The following is a 25,001-nucleotide window of genomic DNA, read 5'->3' on the forward strand; positions in this document are numbered from 1 at the left end:
ACATAAAATCAAGGACACATTGTCAAAATTGCATTTTGTATTAAGAATGTATTTATAACAATAGATGATGATGTATTATTTGCACAGAGAATTTTGTTGTTTTGAATCTGCCTGAATTTGAGTGGGACATGCCTATTAATCCAAAATGCAGACTTTTCTGGTCTCTGGTAGGACATGTTTGCAAAATACAACAAAGACCAGAAGTGCTGCTGGCTTTTGTAGTGTTCAGTATGTCAAATGAGCAGGCCTCAGATTTAGCAGAAAATCACAGGAGCACAACTCCTGAACCTTTCTAAAGGTTCCCCCTCTTTCTCCCCACTTACCTTGTCCATTGAATATTAGGTACAGCTGCGTAACAATCCCTGGACTAGGAGAGAGGGCAACCAGCCAGCACCAGGGACTTTGCCACGCCCCCAGCAGTCCTCATTAACCCTTGGAGAAGCCAGCACCACTATTTCTCCACTTCTTATGTGATTCTGGGTGGTAGGTGGCTTGCTGGCCTTTTGACGGGGGTGGGGGCAGCCCAGGAGAGCCCCAAGCGAGCAAGGCCTGCTTGGCTGGCTGTATCCCTAGCCAGCTCAAGCAGGCCTCGCTCTCCCGGGGCTCTCCTTTCTTGCATCAGGTTGCTTTCGACTGGCGGTGGCAGCATATGCTAATGAGTTATGCTAATTAGCTCCACCACCTATTTTTCTACAAAATGACCCCTGCAAATGAGCCATGTAGAACTCATACACTGCAAGATTTTTAGGTCTCAAATATCAATTTAGACTTTGTTTTGTGCGCATATCATAGAGTAATTTGGTGTTTTCCAAATTAATTATTGTTCAGCTTCACTTTTTAAAACCTAAGTAGCAGAAAGTTGAGTGAAAGAGATCAAACTGCAGGCCTTACCTCCAATATATGCCACTGAGAAACCTCGGTTGGCTGTATTCCGGTCTGTGTGAAGGACCAATAGCAGTTTGTTTCTACTGGATATAATAGGAGACAGCATTTCTTTCCCACACCACTTCCCCAGAAGAGACGCTTTCTCAGTGCCTCCATCAAACACAGCAAGATGGTCATAATCACAGCCATCTGTCAGACTGTTCCGTCCTTCCAGATCCAAGTCCAGGAAGAAGACTTTGATTCGATATCCTGGGGGCAGCTGGATGGTCCAGTGACACTTGATATTGTTGGGATAAGAGTTGGGATATTTGGGACTAGAGAAATTTCCTTTGACGGCAGTGTATACCTCCTGACATGCACCTGGTTACAGAAGAAAGGGAACGAAATACAAACCAAGCAGACAAAGCATGAATTCTGGTTTCTTTTAGTACTATTTAGGAGCTTCTTAACATCTTCCTCTTCCTTGCAACCCCTAAAAAGAGCCTTCAGGCATGGCTGTGAGGGTACAGTGCCAGCAATCAACTGGTGGCCCCAAATTAACTGCAGCCAAAACCAAAAAGTGACCCTGCCCTTGTCTTGAGCAACTGCTACAGAGGCTGCTTATACACAGGTTGTTTCCCCCTCCTGAACAGAGAGCAGCATGGTCCCATGCTTTCTGGGAGCTTCCAGAGGATATTCTGCGCATTCCAAGTATGACTTGTGGAACACCCAGAACCTCCCTTTTTAAAATGGATCAAAGGAAAAATATGTTGATCTGATTTAAACAGGGCAAAGCATGGGGGCTATGGGCAGGATTTGTGTGTGGAAGCTCTGTCCACAGCCAATCTGGGGAGAAGGCTAAGTTCAGTCTTCAAAATGGTGTCATGTAGTGGCTCAGCCAGGAAGGATGGATTACTGGGTTTTTGTGGGAAAGGGAAGGGGAGGTACCAATGAGGGGAGCAAGGATGGGTTATGTGGGTGTCATCCCCTCCAGTTTGAATGTAGTACATTGCTGGTTCCACAGCGGGAGGTGACTTTTCTCACCTCTGTGTGGAAGCATCCTGAGTGTTAGCTGCACACACCAATATAACACAAAGCTACTGCGCTGTTTGATATTGGGTTCTTCTCAGTGTGGTCTGCACCATACCTCAGTTGATTGAACATTCAAAGCTGCACCATAGTCTGCAACTGCATTGATCTCCAGTCTGGTGTAGGCATCATTTATCTTTTGCTTCACTGTTCCTGATTTGAGAATTACCTCAGTATTTCCAATTTGATCTTCTGCCTGCTTCCTGCCATATAAGAGGCACAGTTCCAAACAACACAGCCATACACAATAACTGTGCTGTGTTTCAGCTGCCAGTTATAACCTTGCTATGTCAGGAAAAAAAGCAGCTGAATAAATGCCCGACAGCATATTTCTTGAAGAAAGACCTGCCCAGACTCTGTAACAGAATCCCTATGTAATGTGATGATTGACACTTTGGGTTGGTTCCACACCAGCCATTTAGTCTGGAATTGCCATGATTTGTTCACTCAGTTTTCATGGATAACGCAGATGACATCATATGTGATCTGTTGCATGTCAGTATTTTCTCTGCTGTCTGTCTTTTTTCAGGTCTAATTTGCGATGATATTTAAAATCTAATATGCAATTGCAGCTCTGGGCTGTCCCTTGCTGAAATTCCTCAGGGCTCCTGTCCCTTTAAAATTTCATCTTTTCTTTTTTGTTTAATTACCTACATCATATTCTGTCCTGCAGCCAGGTCATTGAGGTGTTCATGAATGCATTGTAAATTTTCAACTCTTGTTTTCTTGGGGGAGCTTAATTACTTTTTGCACTTTGTAGTCAACCAACAAAAGGACAAAAGGAAAAATAGTGCCTTATCTGGAGGGCACTGACTTCCAAACAGGAATGTGCTAAGATGTTGCAAGAGGATGAATTTTTGTGGGAAATGTAGTGCTAAATTATAAAACCCCATTGCACTTTCACTTGTGATTCAAAATCGCAGTACAAACAGGTTGTAGTATGAAATCATTTTTGGGGAAATGCTCATGCACCAGCCCTTTGATAGTACCTCTTCAGAATGCAGGTTAAAAACAATCCTGACACTTAGACAGCTAGCCCTTCTGGGAGGTGACTATGCTTCATGCAGTGGTAGTGTTCAAATATGGGACTCCCTCCAGTATTCTGAAGTGATACAGTTCCTAGAAGGCTGTAACTTTCCTCCTGAATGTCCAGATTCCCCCTTGGTCTCCTCAAGGTCATTTGGGATGTAGTGACATCTTTTATTCATTGTCTGTGACGAACATTTTAAAAAATATCGTACAGAGGTCTCCAATTTGTCACTTCCTGAAGCACAATCAAAAACCAAAATTCTATAAGATGTGGTAGATCTCAAACCTCAACATGTGGGTTTATATTAAGAACGAATGAATATTCAACATGCAAAAAAGGGGAAGAGGAGTAACTCTTATATTTTAAAAAAATTAATGTTAGAATCAAGTCTTGCTTGAAGTCAGTCTCAAGTCTTGTCTGAAGCCATTCTTAACTCTCACTGATTAGGAGTATATCAGAGGAATATATGTAGCTTAATAGCAGAGAACATGATATGTATGCAGAAAGTCCTAGGTTCAGTCCCCAATGTCACCAGCTAAAATAATGTAGATAGTAAGTGTTGGATAAGACTTTATCTGCCTGAGACTCTCTAGAGCAGGGGTGGCCAAACTTGCTTAATCAAAGAGCCAAATAGATTAAACATCAGATGTTTGAGAGCTGCAAGACATGAACAATATTACATACATGTCTTTATTAAAACTTTTAATACTTTCTTCGCACAGAAAGATAAAACACATATGTATGCAATTTACAACACAACCATGCTAGAAGGAGATTTTTTAAGAAACAAAAGCTGGGAATAAAAGTCCCCATAAGACCAGCATAGGGAAAGGTTAGGGAATTGTTTTTTTTGGCACCAGTGGGAGAAGGAAACACACATGTACCATATAAATCACTGACCACAGTTTGCATCATTATGCATCTCTCTTTGCTTTGACACCAAGGTTAGTAAATACAGCTCCTACAGGAGCTATGAAACTAAGGGGGAACCCTGTGCAGCCTCTTTAATTTCATCCCTCCTTCCAGTGGCTCCCTCAGCTCTTGCACTCTCTTTCCCTGCTCTAGGTCTCTGGGCAACCTCTGTGGTGGGAAAAAAGTGCTTGCAAGCCTGCCTATTTCCTTTTCATTCCCTGCATCAAACATGGCAAAAATAGTCACCTACCTATGAGTCAGCACTTGCAGGCTGACTGAGGTCCCAATGCTATGCATGCTTGAGAGTAAGCCTTCATTAAGTTCCTCCTTGACCTCTGGGAGCCACACAATGTGTGTGAAAGAGCTGCATGTGGCTCCCAATATGCAGTTTGGCCACCCCTGCTCTAGAGCATCACTGCCAAATAAAAGCAGCAATAATTATGAAGTATTTCTCCTTTATTTTTTGCTTTGATGAAGTCAAGTTTTATCACTTTGTTTGTGTAAAATCTAGTGTTTGTGTGACTGGTAGTGGCTATCTATCTCCTTTTTCTCCTGAGGTCAGCTGGGAAAAACCAGCTGAATATCCCTGGGCCAAGGGAGACCAGATTGAAGGCCACCCGAGACCGGGCCTTCTCTATTGCTGCTCCACTGCTGTGGAATCAACTCCCGGAGGAGGTGCGGGCCCTACGATGCTTAGATCAATTCCGTAGGGCCTGTAAGACCCACCTCTTCAAAATAGCCTTCAACCAATGACAAACCGGGAAGTGCCATTGAAAATGCTTTTAATTACTGAATTCTTCTGAAGACCTAACTCTTAGTACCATGTTGACATTGCTATTGTTAATTTTAATAATTGTAAATTGTTTTAACTGTGATTTTATAAGTAAACTGATGTATAATGTATTTTATGTTGTAAGCCGCCCTGAGCCTGCCCCGGCGGGGAGGGCGGGATAGAAATAAAAAGTTATTATATTATTATTATATTCTAGGATGATCTGTGCTAATGGTAATAACCACATAATCTGATTACTTAATCATCACATACAGTAAAAGTAGAATTTCTATACATACCTGAAAAGAAATAGGCCTTAAAGCCTCTACCTGCAATGTTAAAGTCTGATTTGAACACAATCAGAAGTTCATGTGTGGAAGAGACTACGTCTAGAGGCTTCGTATTTCCACAGTAGTGACTGAGAAGCGTATCCTCCATGGTAGGCCCATCAAAGATAGCCACATAATCAAAATTGCACTGTTCATTGTTTTCCATTTGGAAGTCAACAAAAACCAGTTTGATGACAGAATCTGAAGTTGCCTGGATGACCCAAAGGCATTCAGCATTGCTGGGGTAATTCTCAGGATAATCAGGGCTTGTTATTGATCCAGAAAGGCCAGTGAGCACACCCCCACAGACATCTGGAAGTAAGAAAGAATGGCATGTTAAAATAAAACACATAGAAAGAGTTTACAGTATAAAAGATGACAGAAAAAAATGTTGCTGCTCTCTATCCCTCCAAATTAAACAAGACAACTAAAGCAAGGAAACACTGGAGAAGCATGGCGGATAGCATACAGCTCGATGATTTTCCATTGAAATCTTTAGCATTCTTTCTCAATAAATTGCATCGTGGTTTCTAGACGGAATGCCTCCCTGAAAAATGTTGAGAAGACATCTGTCAATAAAGAAAGCTAACTATACAGATGTATGTATAATCAGATTAAAAGCTTTAAGAAACTTAATGAAGACTTAGAATGGTGAAGGACAAGAGCCAGGAAGTTCCAAAACATTGGTTCAAATGCTTTTGATAGTGCATAAAGATATAGTATGATAATTCTATTTTCTTAATTCAGTTTTTATTGCATTTCTTGTGATATGTTGTTTTATTGTATTGTTTACATGTTTGTGGTTTGCTGCTTTATTACACGTTTTTGTGTAACTCACCTTGATTTCCAGCAGTGTAGTGCACTGGTTTTTCCATTAAAGAACACAAGAAGTGGTGAATATTGTGACAGCACACACAGCAAGGGTCCCTGACACTTTGAACCTGTGGGTGGCCTTGGAATTCTACTACAGGATGGTGAGTACAACCAGTAAATGGCTGTCACAAGAGGTTGAGCCAACCACAAAATGTCAGGGTGTGAATTCATGCATAACTCTGGTAGTAACACTTCCAACATTTCAGGCAGACGCTCTGTTTAACAGGTTGCCCTTTAAAATTAACATATTGCTTCAAAATATCTTCTTGCATACACATAGTTTACCTTCAGTGATTCAATGAAAATCTTTGTGCTGTTGTGGCAGCTGCTGCTGAAGCAAATTTTTAAAAATCTGCATAGCCAATCAGATTGGAATCTCGCTGGGCAAAAGCCACACTTGTCCCCACCTACATTCTAAAACACTTGGCAGGTGCTAGGAAAGGTGCTGGCGGGCACCATGGCATCATTTGAGGTTCCTGGCATACAGAACATCATGGCGTCAGATAACTGCACAACCCACAAATTGTATATCCTAGGAAATGAGTGCTACAACAATTGCCTTGTGTGGCCATATTCCAATGCCCCAAACATGGGTAGGAAAGCAACTCCATGACCACAGCTCCAGTTTTCCCAGTAAAGTATTCACACTGTGAAGATCTGTAACTTGGGTTGCCACCCTCTAGGTGGGGCCTGGAGATCTGTTTTTACAGCTGATCTCCAGCTGACAGATATCAGCTCCCTTGGTGAAAATGGCTGCTTTGGAGGGTGGACTCTATGGCATTGTACCATGCTGAGGCCCCTCCCCTCTCCAAACCCCACCTTCTCCTGGATCCACCCCCAAAGTCTCCAGGTATTTCCAACACAGACCTGGCCACTGTAGTAAGATCACATGTCAATAGTGTGAGGAAAAAGCCCCCTACTTCTCATACATATGGACATCGTGATCACCAGTATGGTTGCCAGGGTGCCTGGAGTTTTGACTCTCACACATCTGCTCTAAGAAGTGGACTTTGCTTACAGTTTCTAAGGCTTATGTGGATACTATAAGCCTCAGCTTTGCAGCAGCATTCTACAAATGAGCTGCCAGCTACTCCTTGTGTGCCCAGTCTTGGCCACTGCAGTGGCAGAAGCCACACCACCATGAACTGTACAGGCAAGCAGTTTCTAGCCTGTTTTCCATGAACCAAGGGCTAACACCACTCGTAGCCATCTTCCTGCCAGACTGGACTTCATTCCTTCATAGTGGAAGGCTCACGTACACACCCTGTGTCACCCTTGGCTCGCAAGCAACCCATCTGCCCCATGAATGGATTAACAGCTCAACTAATGTTCCTGATTGCCAGGCAATACCCTAAACAATAACTCCTGCCCAGAAGATGATGAGAAAAGAGGAAGAACATCTCCTCCATCAACCAAGTCTTTTGTCTTACCCGGGTGATACCTAGGTCAATATTTGATTCCCGATTGTCACCTTCCCAGATAAGCCCACTTAATCCCAAGTACCTAGCCATTTCCATACTGACACCCTTGGAGCCGCCTCAGGCCCTGTCGCAACCTGGAAGTTTCCAGGTTCACAGGACTAAGGTGAAGTTCATTGGTTAAAGCTGACACCCAATTGGATGTCACCAAAGGACTCAGCATTGGCTCTGCTAATGTCCAGCCTTCATGGTCATCACAGAGCCTCCCATCTCTAAGGGGTCTAAGGGAGCCTATTTAACCTCTGACCCAACTCCACTCATGTGTGCTTCTATCAGCAACCCACATTCCGCTGCATAGATCCATCCCCAATTCTGGCCACAGTTTTGGGTCCATTTCCCCTGTCCTCTTATGTCGCCATTGGAACCTTCCTCGAAGACTACGATGGTAAATATTACCCTGTCTGTTTACCCTTATATGTTCCCCTATCAATCTATCTGTGTTTCTTAGGCCTGTGTGAATGTGTGATTGTATTGTATTTTTATCTTGTGTGGAAGAACTATTATTCTAAATAAATCACAATTGGTTTTATCAAATTAGAGTCCTTTTATTGAGCAATTACCCTCTGGATGGTTGAGCCTGGTATAAATTGGTAAAAAGATTCCTAGTGAACCAGGTGCCCACCTAACTAATTCCCCAACCTCGTTTTGAGGGCATTTTGGCTTACAATAGCAAGAAAGATGAGCCCAAGGTCATTTCTGCATGACACTGTATGTACGTGTATTTTCTATGTTGTGAAGCAAGTAGTACCTTTTGGGGGCGGGGTTCAGATTCATTATTTGTTTTGAGAAACACTGGTAAATATTCCCTAATTTTCTAAAGCAAAATGCTATTAACAAAAATGAGAGGCTTATGTGCTTCTCGGTGGAGAAATGCCTTTCTCTGGAACTGTCTTTCTGAAGTCAGCAGGGTTTACTACATAGAAAATGGTTTGCAGATCACAGCCTGAGTTCCCATTGTTAGGTCAATTTCTGCTTTCAATTAGGCCAAGGCATTCTTAAAGAAGCAATAAAACTGGAAAGAGAGAGCTGAAGTCAGCTTGCAACCCCCTTCCTGCGGCTGCTGGCCCCAGAGACAGAAAGAACCCAACGTTACAACTGAATTCCTGGATGAGTGTTCAGGAAACACTCCCAACAAGGGAAAAGAAAATACATTTGCAGTTCTAATCCAAGTGCATCATTTTCTTGACCTTACTGAAAATAAGCACAATAAACCATAAGCACCCAATGATACCATTTGCATGGAACCATTCTAGAGCTGAGCCACGGTGATCTGAAAAAAGTGTGGCTGCTCTATACCAACAACTTTCAAATGCTCTGGAAATCTGGATTCCAAAAGTATTTGCTAGGCAAAATTTAAACTACATTTCAAGAACTGTGTTTAAAAAAAAACTATAAGGAGTTGGATCAGGGACCAAATACCAGAGATTTTGCACCCCATTAAGGAAAAAAAAGTTATGTCTGCATTTATCCCTAGTTGTCAGGTGTGACATTCCATTTGGTTTCCAGATTATTTAATGCTGGGACTTGCTAAAAGTTTGCCATATTTTCTCATTCTTCCTCACCATCTAGAGATACCTGCACCGCCACCTCCTCTTGAAATGCCTCCTCAAAGCCCACCCCTTCTGTAGTACCTCCATCCTCAGCCAAATTGCAATCTACTCTAAGAAAGTATAAGGTAGTTAATCATAACAACAATAAGATAATTATCTTGCCAGTGTATTTTAACACATTCTTTATCCAAAAAGCTCAGGGCAATTATATTCTCTTCTCTTACAATTTTATCTTCATAACTATAATCAATGCAATGAAGACACGACGTGGTGGTGATCATGGCTCTTTATTCGGTACAGCATAGTATAGGGCTGCACTCAAAAGACTGGCTAACCGGGCCCACAGGGCCAACTATATACAACTCAGGGTTCCCATGCAAGTACATTATTGGATTGCTCAAACTAGCAGGGGACCCATGACTGGAGCAGGGCAGTGGGGATTTGGATCTTGCTGCCCATTGTTCCCAAATCCCTTAGCTCAGTCCTTCTGGCTCCAATGAGCCCGGCTGGAACACCCATATCAGTCTTCACTTTGGTCCGCATAAATAACATCAACAAACCTGTGACTGGCCCAGGATCTCTCAATTAGCTTCAGGGAAGAGTGGCCACTTTTGAATCTGGGTCCCATGGTTCCTACCCCCATCCATTACTGGCTATACAGGACTGTATCTCAGTCTGCTCACAAGTCTTGTTTGCCTTTTCTGAATGTGTTGATGAGACTTTATTTTCACTTTACCCGTTCTACCTAATTCTCTACCTAATTCTCTACCTAATTCTCTACCAAGAAGGACCGTCTTTCCCCGCATGTTCCCCAGAGAGTACTGAGGTCGGGAACACAAAATCTCCTTACTGTCCCTGGGCCGAAAGAAGCCCGCTTGAAATCCACCAGAGAAAGGGCTTTCTCTGTTATGGCCCCTACATGGTGGAATCAGCTGCCGGAAGAGGTGAGGGCCCTGCGGGACCTTGTCCAGTTCCGCAGGGCCTGTAAGACGACCCTCTTCCGGCTAGCCTATACCTAGCTTGAGAACTTAACGTACTTGCCAGATCTCTTTTATATACACATGGATTATTTATTAATTTTAAGGTTTTATCTGTTTTAAATGTTTAACCCTTTACATGCCTAAATATTGGATTCATTATTGGAAGCTGCCCTGAGCCATTCGTGGGAAGGGCGGGATATAAATTCTAAATAAATAAATAAAATAAATAAAATCTTGCCTTGGCATAATATGCTTCTATATAGCTGTGGTATTCTTCTGGCTCCCAAACAGAAGGGATCTTTTTCCTAGCATCTGCAGTGTGCTGTTGTGCTTTTGTACACCTCATGACTCCCTTCCCCCTGCTTTGCTGAGAACCTGCTTTGGAATGATCTCTCCCCCCTCCCCCAATCAAAGTGTGTTTGCATTGGTGGTGGAGATGGGAAGATATGGATTTTTGCAGGCATTGCTCACTTCAGTGCCTTTTTCTTTTTTCCAATCACCCAAGGCCACTAGAGGTCTTTAAAAAAAAGGAATTGGTAACTGACATATCACTAGAGAGTAATGATGCTATAGTGCTACGTCAATTACTGATTTATTTCAAAAAGCCAGTTGGTGATGTGGGGGCAGGAAATGGTGGCTGTGGGGGAAGGAAAGTGTGGGGAATGTTCCATTCTTACTGTAAATACCTCTGCCATTATATGGAGAACTGTCGCCATTTGGAAGCATCCATACCTACAAGTAGCATTTAGATTGTGCTGCCATGTGGGCAGGAGTTTGGAAAAGGCCCCAAAAGATTACCATTCCAGATTGGATCCCAACAAGCAAAGTCCTAGAAATGACAAATAGACTAATTTCTTGGGGAAATTAACTTAAGAGGATGATTAGATAGGGTTGCCAATCCCCAGGTGGAGAAGGGGGTCCCCTGGTTTGGGCACCCTCCTCCCACTTCAGAGTCATCAGAAAGTTGGGGTGGGGAGGGAAATGACTGCTGGGCATTCCATTATTCCCTATGGAGGTTGATTCCCATAGGGTATAAAGGAGAATTGATCTGCGGGTATCTGGAGCTTGGGAGGACTGTTTTTTGAGGCAGAGGCACCACATTTTCAGCATAGCATCTGATGACTCTCCTGAAAGCACTCTCCAGGTTTCAAAAAGATTGGACCAGGGGGTCTAATTCTATGAGCCCCAAAAGAAGGTGCCCCTATCCTTAATTATTTCCAATGGAGGGAAGGCATTTAAAAGGTGTGCGATCCCTTTTAATGTGATGGCCAGAACTCCCTTTGGAGTTCATTCATGCTTGTCTCAACCTTGCTCCTGGCTTCACCCCAATGTCTCCTGGCTCCACCCTCAAAGTCCCCAGATATTTCTTTAATTGTCTTAGCAACCATATGATCAGACCAATGGCACTTTTTAGTAAGGCTTTTCAAACAGGTTAATATTTTAGGCATTTATTGTCTTGCTTTTAACCAGTTACCTAAACAATTAAAATTAACATTGCACTTATCTCAATAAAACTGACAGTGTTTTGGTGATGTTTAATTAAGGTACCAGTTTCTTTTCTCTTAACAGAACTTTTTTTGCAGAAAAAGCCCAGCAGGAACTTATTTGCATATTAGGTCACACCCCTGACACCAAGCCAGCCAGAACTGCAAGCCTGTGTGTTCCTGCTCAAAAAAAGCCCTGCTTAACAACATAGGAAAGTCACTCAGGAAAGTATCTGAATCAAGAGATTGTGCTAGAATTTGTTTCAGCTATCTCCTCTCCTGTCCACTGACTATCCTTGAGAAGGAGAACCAGTTATTGTTATTTATTTAATTCAATTTTTAGCCCACCCTTCCTGTAAAACAGGCTCAGGGTGGGTTACATCATAAAAACAATCAACAATAAAAACAATTAAAATATATAAAATCTAAAATTACAGAACAACAACAATGGAATAAAAGGGGGAGGCTGATAACAAGTGATGTCCACTGCCTCAGCTGAAAGCCTGGCGAAAGAGCTGTTTCACAGGCCCTGCAGAATTGAAGTAAATTCTGCAGGGCCCACATCTCCAGGGGGAGATCGTCCCACCAGGCAGGGACCAGAGCTGAAAAGGCCCTGGCCCTCATTGAGGCTAGATGGACATCTCTGGGGCTGGGTATCACCAAAAGATGTTGAGTTGCTTAGGGTTGCCAAGTCCAATTCAAGAAATATCTGGGGACTTTGGGGGTGGAGCCAGGGACATTGGGGTGGAGCCATAAGCAAAAAGGGAGTTCTAGCCATCACATTTAAAGGAACTGCACACCTTTTAAATGCCTTCCCTACATTAGACATAATAAAGGATAGGGGCACCTTCTTTTGGGGCTTATAAAACTGGGCCCCCTGGTCCAATCTTTTTGAAACTTGGAGAGCATTTTGAAGAGCGTCATCAGATGCTAAGATGAAAATTTGGTGCATCTACTTAAAAAAACCAGTTCCTTCAGAGCCCCAGATGCCCCCAGATCAATTCTCCATTATACCATATGGGAATCGATCTCTATAGGGAATAATGAAGTGCCCAGCAGACATTTCCCTCTCCCGCCCCCGTTTCTGACAACTCTGAAGCAGGGAAGGACCTGCTCCCACCTGGGGATTGGCATCTCTACTCACAAGTTGCTGAACTTCCAACTTCTTCAAAGTAACACAGAGCAACCAAAGATTCAAGTTTACCTTTCCTATGCAAACGACCTCTGAAAAGACTGTGCAACCAATGGAGGGTCTGGGTTGCTTTCACAGCCACTGGGAGCTGTCATCATGTTCTGCCTGCTCCCCCTGCCCTCATTCAGCCTTAAAGACACAGACACACCATCCCAAGATGAAGAAGTGGAGTCTGAAGCCTCCGGAGGTGGAAAGGCATATGGTGGCTGTGGGGGCTGGGCTTTCCCCCACTGGCCAGCTGACTGGGAGCGGGAAGGAGCCTGGGAAAGAAAGAGAACTCCTGCTGGAACCTGGGGATTGGCAAACCTATTGTTGATCGTAAAGATCTACGGGGCTCATACAGGGAGAGGCGGTCCTGAAGGTATGCTGGTTATGAAGTTATGATTTTAATATCAGTTTTTCCTAATTTCTAAATCCAGTCTTTCCAACAGCTTTCTAAAATATCCTTTGGAAATGCTAGAATTCTTTCATTCTGCCTTATTCAGTGATATTAGGTACTGATTTTAAAAGATGTTTTGGCACCAAAGACTACTAGAGGTGAGCCCAAATGCCCATCCTAATTTTACCATCCTCTTACCAGTCTGCAAGCAGGAACACCCATCCCAACCCTGGTGATTTTTCAAGGAGTCTGCAAAACAGGCCCAAAAGTTAAATTGACTTAACGTAGTGATTATAATAACTGTCAGGTCAGGTGCCATTTCTTTTCTTTGTTATCTAAACAAAACTTGCAGTGAGGGCAGGAAATATTGCCTTACACCAGGGGGGCCAAACTTCCTTAATATAAAATAAATATCAGATGTTTGAGAGCAGCAAGATGTGAACGTGAGAGGAGAAAGAGGGAAAGAAGAAAAAAATAGATGGGAGAATGAGGGAGGGAGAGGTTGAAAGACCAATTTTAAATGCATTTTCAAAGTCTCCAACACTGGTTGGCTTGGAGTCAGGATTTAATACCTTCTGCAAGCAGGGCAATGGGGTGGTGGGGACTTCAAGAGCCACATGATTTGTGTGAAAGAGCTGCATGAGGCTCCGGAGCCACAGTTTGGCCACCCCTGCCTTACACCCGGTTTTGGCTTCAGCCAATTCAGATGTAACCACAGAGAAGCAAATCTGGTTGGCTATGTAGTATAATAAAGAAACTTAAAAGAGAAAGGCAATGAATTTTGGCTACATGATAACATGCCAAATCAGACAGAGGTCAATGCTTCCTGCTGTCAACGTGGTGTGTGTGTGTTTAAGGTGCCCATCCAGAGCTTTCTGTTTTAGACCTCTGAGCTTTTAGTTCAGACCTACAAACCAACACTGCTTTTTGGAGGAACTGAAGGGAGAGGAAATCAGCATCAGCCTTAAATGGCAAAAAGTATTTAATTATTGGCTACTTTTATATTATTTGAGTTTTCCACAGTTGTCAGCTCTGGAAGATGAGAATGTACCAAGATAAAACATTGCTCAGGTGCAGCAAATAGGGTATATGTTGTGTGCCTCTGCTTTAGGACCTCCCAGTATACTTAGGAGCAGTGGTCCTGGGATCATGAGGGAGTTAGCTAGAGCTACTACCCAATACAGGCCAAGATAGCATCCAGGTCCCTACATGGAAGATGCACTTTCCAGGCACAAGTTGTCAAAAAGCAGCACCTGAGACAGAGATGCTGTGTGTACCAGTGTGGGGCAATCCAGAGATTTCATCTTGCCTGTTAATTGCAAGGGCAAATATTGCATACCTCTTTTGCCTAATGAAGAGGATTTTGAGACCTGAGCATACATTTGAGATATGTATGGGGCTTTTTGGTTGTTTTTTGTTCCCCTTTCTTTGCTTTCTGGTGGGTCTTATTTTGGTTTTAAAACTGTTATGATTATTATGGTTGCATCCAGGGGTCATTTTGTAGAAAAAGAGTTGCTGGAGTTCATTAGCACAACTCATTTGCATATGCCACACATTTCTGATGTCACTTGAAGGTATACTAAATTATATCAGCTCAGCATCTACCTTAAAATGCTTTTTGAATGAGAATTGTTATAATAAAACCTTACGTCCATCATACTTTTTCAATTACTTTCTCCTATGTGGCCACAATGGCATGATGAAGATTTCCATCTGTCTGCTTGATATGTTTTGGTTATTTCCCCATTTTTGTGGGGAAAAATATTAGAAAGTTTGTAAAATCTTAGAGTTCAGCAAAATTCTCACAGGAGGTTTGAACAATGGAGCCCAGAAGCAAGTGTTTGGGGCGGGTGAGAAAGAAAGAGCACAAGAAGATTTAGAGGTTCTGGAGCTCCACTGACCAAAATGAGGCCTGGTTTTATCACTGCTATTTTAAAATACATTTTACAACTTGTCAAATTTTTCGTAGGAAAGGTGTCCTGAATTTTATTGATTTTATAGTTCCTTGGAGTGCCTGCAAGCAATTTAAACAAGAAATATATCAGAACAATCTCTCTTCACCTCAGATACACACACACACACACACACACACACATATATATATATATATATATACACATACACTGTGGCTAATAGCCACTGCTGGACCTCTGCTCTATATTTTTATCCAATCCCCTCTTAAAGCTGGCTATGCTTGTAACCACCACCTCCTGTGGCAGTGAATTCCACATGTTAATCACCCTTTGGGCGAAGAAGTACTTCCTTTTATCCGTTCTAACCTGACTGCTCAGCAATTTAATTGAATGCCCACGAGTTCTTGTATTGTGAGAAAGGGAGAAAAGTACTTCTTTCTCTACTTTCTCCATCCCATGCATAATCTTGTAAACCTCTATCATGTCACCCTGCAGTCAATGTTTCTCCAAGCTAAAGAGCCCCAAGCGTTGTAACCTTTCTTCACAGGGAAAGTGTTCCAAACCTTTAATCATTCTAGTTGCCCTTTTCTGCACTTTTGCCAATGCTATCCTTTTTGAGGTACGATGACCAGAATTGTACACAGTATTCCAAATGAGACCACACCATCCATTTATACAGGGGCATTATGATACTGGCTGATTTGTTTTCAGTTCCCTTCCTAATAATTCCCAGCATGGCGTTGGCCTTTTTTATTGCAATCGCACACTTTTCTTGACTTTTCAGTGAGTTATTTGCCACCACCCCAAGATCTCTCTCTTGGTCAGTCTCTGACAGTTCACAACCCATCAACTTGGGATTCTTGGCCCCAATGTGTGTTACTTTGCACTTGGCCACATTGAACCTCATCTGCCACGTTGATGTCCACTCACCCAGCCTCAACAGATCCCTTTGGAGTGCCTCACAATCCTCTCTGGTTCTCACCACCCTGAACAATTTAGTGTCATCTGCAAACTTGGCAACTTCACTACTTACTCCCAACTCCAGATCATTAATGAACAAGTTAAAGAGCATGGGACCCAGTACTGAGCCCTGTGGCACCCCACTGCATACCATCTTACACTGCGAAGACTGCTCATTTATACTCACTCTCTGCTTCCTATTAATTAGCCAGTTTTTAATCCACAAGAGGACCTGTCCTTTTACTCCATGGGTGCAGCCAGACGTACCATTAGTGGCGATACAGCTCCGTCTCGCTGACGGATTAAATGTGTTCGTTCAGACATCCACATCTGGCAATCGAGCGTTATCCAGTGTCATCCCGGCTTGCTACGCCTCAATGGCGCACTAATTTGACAGCACATAAAGTCCGGTCCTTTTTCAAAAAAGCTGCACAAGATCAGCTTTTTCCTGTTTGGACAGCTCACGCGTGATACTGCCTCTCACCTTTTTTTTTTAAAAAAAAAGCCCCAGCAGACATGCGCATTGCCAGATCATCCAGGAATCTGAGGTGACGCTTCTGCTTCTCCAATCAACACAGGATCGGAGGGGGGGGGACGTTATCCCACTATTTAGAACAGGAAAAAATCTCTTTTTTTCAATGTGGACGATTTCTGGAACCCCCCCCCCCCGAAGTAACGTTTGATTTCCCACCTCCAAACAGTTGGGCGCATGTTCAATGGACCCCCCCCCTCCCAGAAATCACCACCTGATCACGCATGCTCCAAGAAAAGAGCGTGAAAGTATTGGATGTCTGAACGCTCAACAACAGAATGAGTCGCATTCTTGGATGCTCGTCTGAATGGCCCTGCATCGAATCAATATTCAGCTGTTCAAATTTGAGCGCTACACACACGCTTTTAATGTGAGGTGTGGTTGCACCCCATGACTCTTGAGCTTACCAAGGAGCCTTTGATGCCTTACAAAAGACCCTAACTCCTTACTCCTCTCCTCAAGGCCCCATATCTTCAGATACCGTTGGATCTACCACTGCATGACACAGCAACCTTTTGGGAAAATTCATGTTGATGACAATTCTAACCTTTTTGGTAAACTGCAGAAAATCCTTGGCTGGCCACGTGTTTATCTGAGTGAAAGATTATGGTCATGACATTCCAGGATGATGTAAATGGCGGAGGAACACTTGTGCCACAGAATTTTCCTAGGAGGTTTCCTTGGTCTTCTGAGACCCCATTGTAGACCTTGAGGTAGTCATATTCACAGCTGTCATGGTATTCCAGGTCAAAGTGATGGAAAGTCAGCAGAACGGAGGATCCTTCTGTTACCACTATGAGCCACATGCAGTCAGTGTCATATGGATAGAATCCAGGGAAATTTGGGCTTGAGATATTGCCATGTGGTGCGGAGAGAACACCACCACATTTAATGCCTGTAGAAAGTGCAAACATTAGCAAAATAACCTAGATTACTTTGTCAGTCCAGATTACTTTGTCAGTCCAGAAGGCAGAAGAGCCATCAAGCTACAGTTGACTTATGGTGACCCTGCAGGGTTTCTGAAGGCAAGAGAGGAACAAAGGTAGTTTACTATTGGCTCTCCATAGTGACCCTAGACTTTCTTGGTGAACTCCCAGCCAAATACTAATCACATGTAGCTTCTGAGATCTGACAACACTGGGCTAGCTTGGGCTGTCTAGGTCAGTGCAAAAGGCAGAGTAATCAACTAGATTTATAAGCGCCTGCTTGAAGTACTTCTTTACACAATAGATAACCAATATGGAATTCACTCTCCCAGGGTGTGTATTGATGAACACTACATACCTTCAAAAGAGGATGAGGAGACATGATGTATTAGCAGCTGTTGGCCATGATGACTAAATCAGACTATTTTCTCTATTGGTAGGCTGCATGTGTAGGGAGGAACTGGAGCTGTTTAGAGTTGGGGAAATGGCACAAGGAAAAGCCCCTTCTCCCTCTGTGCTGCAGTTCTGATCCAAAAACCGATCCCTTAACACTTGGGAAACAAGTTCCCTCTCTGCTGATGTATGACTATCTGAGTGAAAGCTGGGACAGAGGAACTCAGACGCAATACATTAGAAATCATAATGTGCAGCTTGGATCTCAAGTTTTGCAGCATACTCAGCTGGCTTGCTAGTGATCCTCAGTATGTTTAACTGTCTATAGCTATACATCAAAAACTTTATTACATGGAAAAAATTATATTTTGTTTATATATTTATTTAAATAGCAGCCTGAATAGCTCAGCTTACCCAAGTTCATCAGAGCTAGCAAGATAAGCACAGTTGGTCATGGGTAGTTCTTGGATGGGAGATCACCAAGGAAGATGGGTTGCTATGCAGAGGAAGGCAATGGTAATCACCTCTGCTATTCTCTTGCCTTAAACACCCTGCAAATAGGGCCAACATGAGCTGGTTGCAACTTGACAGCACATTGTTCATTACTTTATATATTTATATCCTGCCTTTCCCTATGGCATGTTTACAAGGGTGTTTACAATATCAAATTAAAAATACAGAATAAAACCCCTATAACCCCCCTCCCTCATGACAACGCTACACCAACATAACACACTGTTACAGAAACTGTTCTAAAAGTTTTTAGTTGCTTCCCCATATCCATACTTCTACTGAAAACAGCAAGAGTCCAGTAGCACATGTTAGTCTTTAAGGTGCTCACTCTTTTCTGCAGTTATCTGCTGCTATCATATCAGAAGAAGTTTGTTTGCACACAAAAGCTCATACCTTGAATGAAACATTGTGCATCTTAAAGGTGCCATTGGACTCTAATTTTATTCTACTGCTACAGGCAGACTAATATGGCTACCCATCTTGATCTACCTACTGAAACCAGTGAATCTCTGGCTTCACTTTTCAAATTGCAACTTAGTACTCATTAAGTTGAACCTGAGCTGCCCTTATAAGAAAATAAGAGAAGTCATGTTGGATCAAGCCAACGGTGCATCCAGTCCAACATTCTGTGTCACACAGTGGCCAAAAAAACCAGGCGCCATCTGTGAATGGAAGGTACTTCCTTCCACTTGCACAGGGAGGGAGCTGCCATTTTCCTACTGAAGTTACAACCCCCTGTACTGCAGACTATGCTGTTCCTGATGGACACACAGCAATGAATTGGGGGTGGGGGGTGATGGAGACATAGAAGGCTGCAGAAGACAGGAGTAAGCAGGATCGATCCATTCCATGACTGGGCCTCTGCTCATTGTTCTTTGGATGCAAATTGCTATCCTTATTAGGAGTTCTCTAGACTAGAGTATGGGGCTTGAGCCTTGCAATCTACCACCCTGAACCTAGGAATTCTTATGGATATGAGAGTTCAAGTGTGCATACAGAGCTTCTTTGTTCATTCCAATGCAGGACACTTGTCAGTGTGTACATTTCCTCATCACACTTGGATCCATTCCCTTCATTGAATCAATTGAGCAACTAATTGGTTTACATGTTGAAAGGATCCATGTGCAAAACTACATTTGTAAGCCCTGGTTTTAAGGGTGCATAAAGTGAGTATACACTGAGCAGACCACTGAAATTGTGAAAGAAGCATTATAGCGCACTCTAATGATCTAAAGATGGGCACAGAAAACAAAGCAAGGAGATCTCATTTTAAAATTAAGCACAATCTTGTGAGCTGATCCAGAACACAGCCCCCCAAAGTCCTACCTTACCTTTGTTGGCGTTTATCCCATTTGTTGCGCACAAGAAAGTTATAGTGATAAGATGTTTGAGAAGCATCCACTGCATCCTTTGACACAGCTATGAGGAGACAAAAAGATCTAGTGCCAGAAAATAGCAAAAGTATTCTCAATGCAGCCTATCGGAGAGGGGAAAAATAGCTGGAGGCCTGTCGAATTAATAATGGAATGAATAATTCATTGCTTGTTTGAATTAGTAACCTGATCTGTTCTTTGCTTCCTTCACTTGGTTTTAATGATCTGGATCAAATGTCCCTAGGATTTACACTCTACCAGGTACCTTGTCAATACACTATATTTGGAAGCAATATTAATGGTGGGGATATGGTGCATAACCGCACTAAGCCTGTGCTGACAATATGCCCTGAAGGGCTCATGACAATAGTTGAGTTCACCATGCAAGATAGGCAACCAAATCTGGAATTTCAGATTTTTTCATGGAAATGTATCTGGGGAATTAGCTTGAGTTAGAATATGTAACTTGCTGCATAAATCCAGTTGTTGACAAAAGAAAGAGGAGTGTGGAATTGATTCGTAGAAGTTGAGGAATTAAACCATATGAATGATGCTAGTGCTATTCAGGACATAACTTATTGTCAAACAATACATATAGTAACCCTTTTCTGAGGTTGGTTACCAGGATACCTGACTCTGGGTAAATCGCAGAAGGCCACATTCCTGAGATTTCACCTCCAAGAATGGATTTGAAGGTTGACCCCTATTTTTCTTTTACAGCTGCCTGACATATAGAAACTGAGCATGATGTTCAGATGAAACTTTCCTAGTTTACAACTAAAGCAAAACATCCATTTGTTTAATTTCTACATTGCAGAATTTCTACATTGCTGTAATAGGACCAGTACAAAGTGGGCAATCCTAGGCTGGCACTACATGTTTATAGTCTTATAGCATAAGATTTTGGGTTCAGAGAAGACTTTTTCATACATTGCAGTCATGTGTACTGGGAGCCTACCTACCCACTGTGTGAAAACAGGAGTGCACACTACCTGCGATCCTCCCAGTGTTTGTGGTTGCCATGTCATCTAAGCAGGGACAGTGCATACTGAAGCTATACTATACAGTGCATTATTCACACAGCATGGGAACTGTACCGATTAAATGCTCCTGTAATGCACAGCTGGTACTGTGATTCTAACATCTGAAAAGGACTAGACTGGAGAAGGATGGGAGGAACTTTATGCTGCAATCCTGTGCAGAGTTCCTCCAGTCTGAACCCATAGATTTCAATAGACTATGAATCAAAATTTTAAAAAATGTTTTTGCTACAAATCATTGTAGAAATTAATTTGGTCACAAGTCATTGTGGTGTTATTTTATGGTAGGCAGGATCAATTAATTGATTTATTCCACAAATCTTTGCCATACCACTCACCACCTGCACACACTGATGCTCTCAGGAATTTATAATATACACAGCTTATGTTTAGAATGCCACGACTTTGTAGTAAGATTACTGAGCAGATTTTATAATGGTCAGACAAGTCATGTTTAAGCAGTAAGCTTCCGGGGAATGAATTGTTTCTCCTCTCTTTCCTTCCTCTTCTGTTTTTAAAAAAGTTCAGGTCAGTTTAGCTCTGGATTTATGGAAAGGAAAGCTGACTGGCTAAGTCAACAGTGAAGTCAAAATAAACAGCCAGAGGAAAACTGGCAACCCATTTGCACATGCTGGAAGGCCTGGTTTCACCTGCAAGCTGCTGCATTCTAACTAAGATTAATATTTAACACCATGGATCTAAAGAGACCAAACCATTGTGGAAAGTAGTTACGGAAGAACTATTTAGGTGCAATTCCTACCTCCACTCCAACGTTTAAAAGTCACTTAGGAGCATTTCAGAAGAAACTGCCTGGAGCACAGAGGGAGCTAATATGTGGGCATAATTACACACAGACAAACCTTTCGTTGATTGCAAGGGAGAGACAATTTTAAAGGCACTGCATTAGAAGTGGCTCCTGCTGAAATCTCCATGTCACTTGAAAGGGACAGAACCCTCAAGCACCAGTTCCACTAAGGAAATACATAAGAAAGCTATCCCTTGCTTTCTTTTCCCTATGGAGTCTGACATTTTCTGTTGCTGAACAAAATAGGAGTCAATTGCACCTTTAAGACCAGCTTATTTTTATTCAGAACGTAAGCTTTCGTGTGCATGCACACTTCTTCAGACGAGATGCTTTCTGTTGCTGTAACTCCACACAGAGGAATTCTGAGTACCAAAATGGGCCATAGTCTTCTAACGGAAATACTCTGAGAAAGGCTCGGGGTAAAAATGTCACCTTCGAAGTTGCAGAAAAGGAAAAGGACAATTTCTAAACCTAAGCCCCCAAGGCACATTGTCTTTATTAATTAAGCAATAAGGATCAATACCTGAGACATTTCCTGTGGAGGAGCTGATGGCCTGAGGGCCATTAACACCAATTAGTCATCAGTTCCCAGGAAATACCCTATGCTAAGGTCACTAAGTGACTGGATTTATTTAATGAGCAATGAGAACAATAATAATATTTTGTTAATCCCCCCCATTCTTTTATGAACCTAGCACTCCACTTTATGAAATGGGATTTATTTTTATTATTTACAGCCTGTTTTTCTCCCCACTGGGGACTCAAAGCAGCTTATGATCTGATTCTCCTGTCCTCCACTTGATCCTCACAACAACACTTGGCAAATTAAGCTGAAAGAGTGTTCAACCAAGGTCACCGAGTGAATTTCCATGGGGCAGAACAGGGATTCAGACCTGGTTTTTCCAGATTCTAGTGCAACATTCTAATACCTCATTAAAGAGATCCCATTCAAGAGAAGTTCAACAAATATTTTGACATGCTTGTCATCCTAACTGCTAAATTATCCCTTTCACCCTCATCATCAGAGGATTTCCCCCTTATTCTTACAAAAAAGAAGTTTAAGCTGCTTTTACAAATGCCCATCCATTTACCATAGACATGACATTAAATGTGCCCTTGGACATGTGTTTACCATGTGAAAAACACACAGGGTTTTTTATACATCTGATATAACTCACCACACAGACATATGTACATCTGATCATATATCTTAGGGATGTTTTGGAGTTATAAAGGAATCAAGCCCACTGCCACCCTACCATGGGAGGCCAGCACTGCCTTCCTTGGAAAACAAACCACAGGCTATAAAACTACACAGCCTTTCCGGTAGACTGCCACCACTCCTTTTACAGGTCTGGGCCTCAGGAGGGAAAAAGGAGAACCCCCTTACCAGGATTACTAGCAGCTCGCAGCCCTGCAGGGTAGATCACCGCCACCCACAGCCACACCCGGTGCTGTGTCCAAGAGTCTAAAGCCTTGAATCCCCTGGATAGATCTAGTGGGCAAACACACATACCAGTGCTAAAAAAAAAAATACAGCTTTTTATTTAGAAAAAGCAAATCAGAAGTACATAATTAAGGCTATGCATAAAAATAAGAATGCTAAACACATATCATTGGACAGGTTAGTTTTACCACGTGGATGTTGGCATCAGGCAGACAGCATTCCAAGCCTGTTCTGGTAAGAAGGGTAGCATATCCCCTACCACGCCCTTCCCTCCTAGGGCACCAGATGGTAGGTAATTAAAGGATCCCAACCCTCATGGGCATTCCAGACTGCCCAATAGGAGTTGCTGTCCTATTACCTTGTTAGGGGATGACTCAGCATAATTGCTCTGATAGTAGTAATTATTTTTGACAGCAATTACACTGTGATAGCTGTCAAAGCTACAGCCAATGACCTAAGTCCACAATGACTTAGGCTTTTTCTTGGCAGGGGTAATGCACTTTGGGTGTGCATTGAAGTTTCATATGGACAGGAATGTCCTAGAACCCTTGACCAGTTCTTTTGAGGGAAAGAGAAAGGAGATTTCCCCCCATGACCTTCCATAACTCTCACTTCTTCATAGTCCCCAGGAAAACATCTGTTGACAGTTCTCCCTTTCATTTTTACATTTTGCATCAAAGTTCTGTGTGTGTATGTAAAGATACATAAGTGTGATTTCTATCTAGTATTTAAAAATTAATAATCTCAAAATGAGGAAGTGCATATGTATGGGAAAACTGAGAAGATTAATATAATGAAGGATAATAAAAAACCCAAACATTCTGACATTAAAAGCAATACAAGAAATTGCACCCATGTTCCATATCTCTGGAGAACAGGACCATATAGTGAAGGAGCCAATTGCCCCCCCCTCAAGGAATTAGAGGGTTGGGTTTGAGGAACTGGAGACATGGAGCTTTTGTTCTTCCTTCCCACAGCTGACTTAAATCATGTGATCCTTGGGCACTGTTGACCAGATTCTCCCATGAGAGGGCTGTCATAGGTGTGGAAAAAGGAACCATAATGGGCACATAATGGCATAGTACTGAGCCACTGGAATATTGCAGTAGACTGACTACAGACATTTTAGAAATAATCCTATTTTTAGCCAGGCGCAATAAATTGGTATGCCCTCTTGACACCAGTGCTCCTGTCAGTCCCCAGGAGTTCCTATTGCTGGAGGAAAACCACCATCACAGTTTCAGGCTGCCAAAGACCTTGCCAGAGTTCTGAAAAATAAAAATTCCTCACAAACGGCTGCTGGTCTGAGTAGTCTTCCAGCCAGCCAGAGATTTGTTTAAAAATTCAAAATGCTGTGATACAATATAGCACTTACTGCTGTAGGAATGTTGCAAACAAGATCCAGTTAGAGGCAAGAAGATTACACCAGAGAGTGCATTTGACAAATGAGTGATGTACTTACCTTTCAGTATCTGATCAAAATGGAAAATGAAACCTCCATGGACTTCGGTCATGACGAGTGTTGGGGGTTTCTCCTTAACTTTCCATTCCAGTGTAGTCAAGCACTCATTAAAGGCTGCTGTCATTAAATACTTTTAACAAGTGTATACAGATACAGACCTAAACAGCAATAAAGAAGTCAAATAGTTGTGTGAACACCATTAAAGCCAGCACCAGTGAAACAATGTGTGGTCTGTCCCCCCCCCCCCCCCCCAGCATCCTCTGCAACGCTAAAGTGTAGTGTAGCTTTTGGATAATCTGGGATGGTCATTTGATGCATGTAATACCTTGGGCCAATCATGATAGCAAAACAGCCCTGTGTAAAGCAACTAAAGACTGATCACTCAGCCTTGAAGATAATTTCGTTTGTCTCTCTGGGCTTTTCTACATAGATTTCTTCCCCTGTTGGTTCTAGCCCATACTCCTTTGGTTCATCCCTTCATTTTTTCACACATTGTTGTGCCTTTAGTTTTCTCTCACTGACTCCTTTTTCTGAATCTTTTGAAACTACTTTTACACCAGTCTTTTTCTGGAAGCTGATTTTAAGTCAGTTTTTCCCTAGTACATGTTTGTATCGATTTTCTTTGGTCCCTCCATTCCTACCCACCTTAGCTCATTTTTCTATGATTGGATATTGTCATTATCAAACCACTCCCTGTCCTCACCC

At 42.5% G+C, this 25,001-nt stretch overlaps 1 protein-coding gene across 1 annotated transcript in view; it reads right to left on the minus strand.

Annotated features, from left to right (window-relative positions):
• CDCP2 (CUB domain containing protein 2) overlaps positions 1-17,228 on the minus strand; it is a 31,097-nt gene extending 13,869 nt beyond the window's left edge. Inside the window, exons 1-3 of the mRNA XM_060233322.1 lie at positions 16,885-17,228; positions 4,967-5,308; positions 892-1,245 (exon numbers count right to left, since the gene is read on the minus strand). Of these exons, the coding sequence (XP_060089305.1) occupies positions 892-1,245; positions 4,967-5,308; positions 16,885-17,143 (955 nt within the window). The 5' untranslated portion in view covers positions 17,144-17,228. The remainder of the gene's footprint in view (positions 1-891; positions 1,246-4,966; positions 5,309-16,884) is intronic.
• Between the last annotated feature and the right edge of the window lie 7,773 nt (positions 17,229-25,001).

This window comes from Heteronotia binoei, chromosome 2, assembly GCF_032191835.1.
Source record: "Heteronotia binoei isolate CCM8104 ecotype False Entrance Well chromosome 2, APGP_CSIRO_Hbin_v1, whole genome shotgun sequence".
In the NCBI taxonomy this organism is placed as follows: Eukaryota; Metazoa; Chordata; class Lepidosauria; order Squamata; family Gekkonidae; genus Heteronotia; species Heteronotia binoei.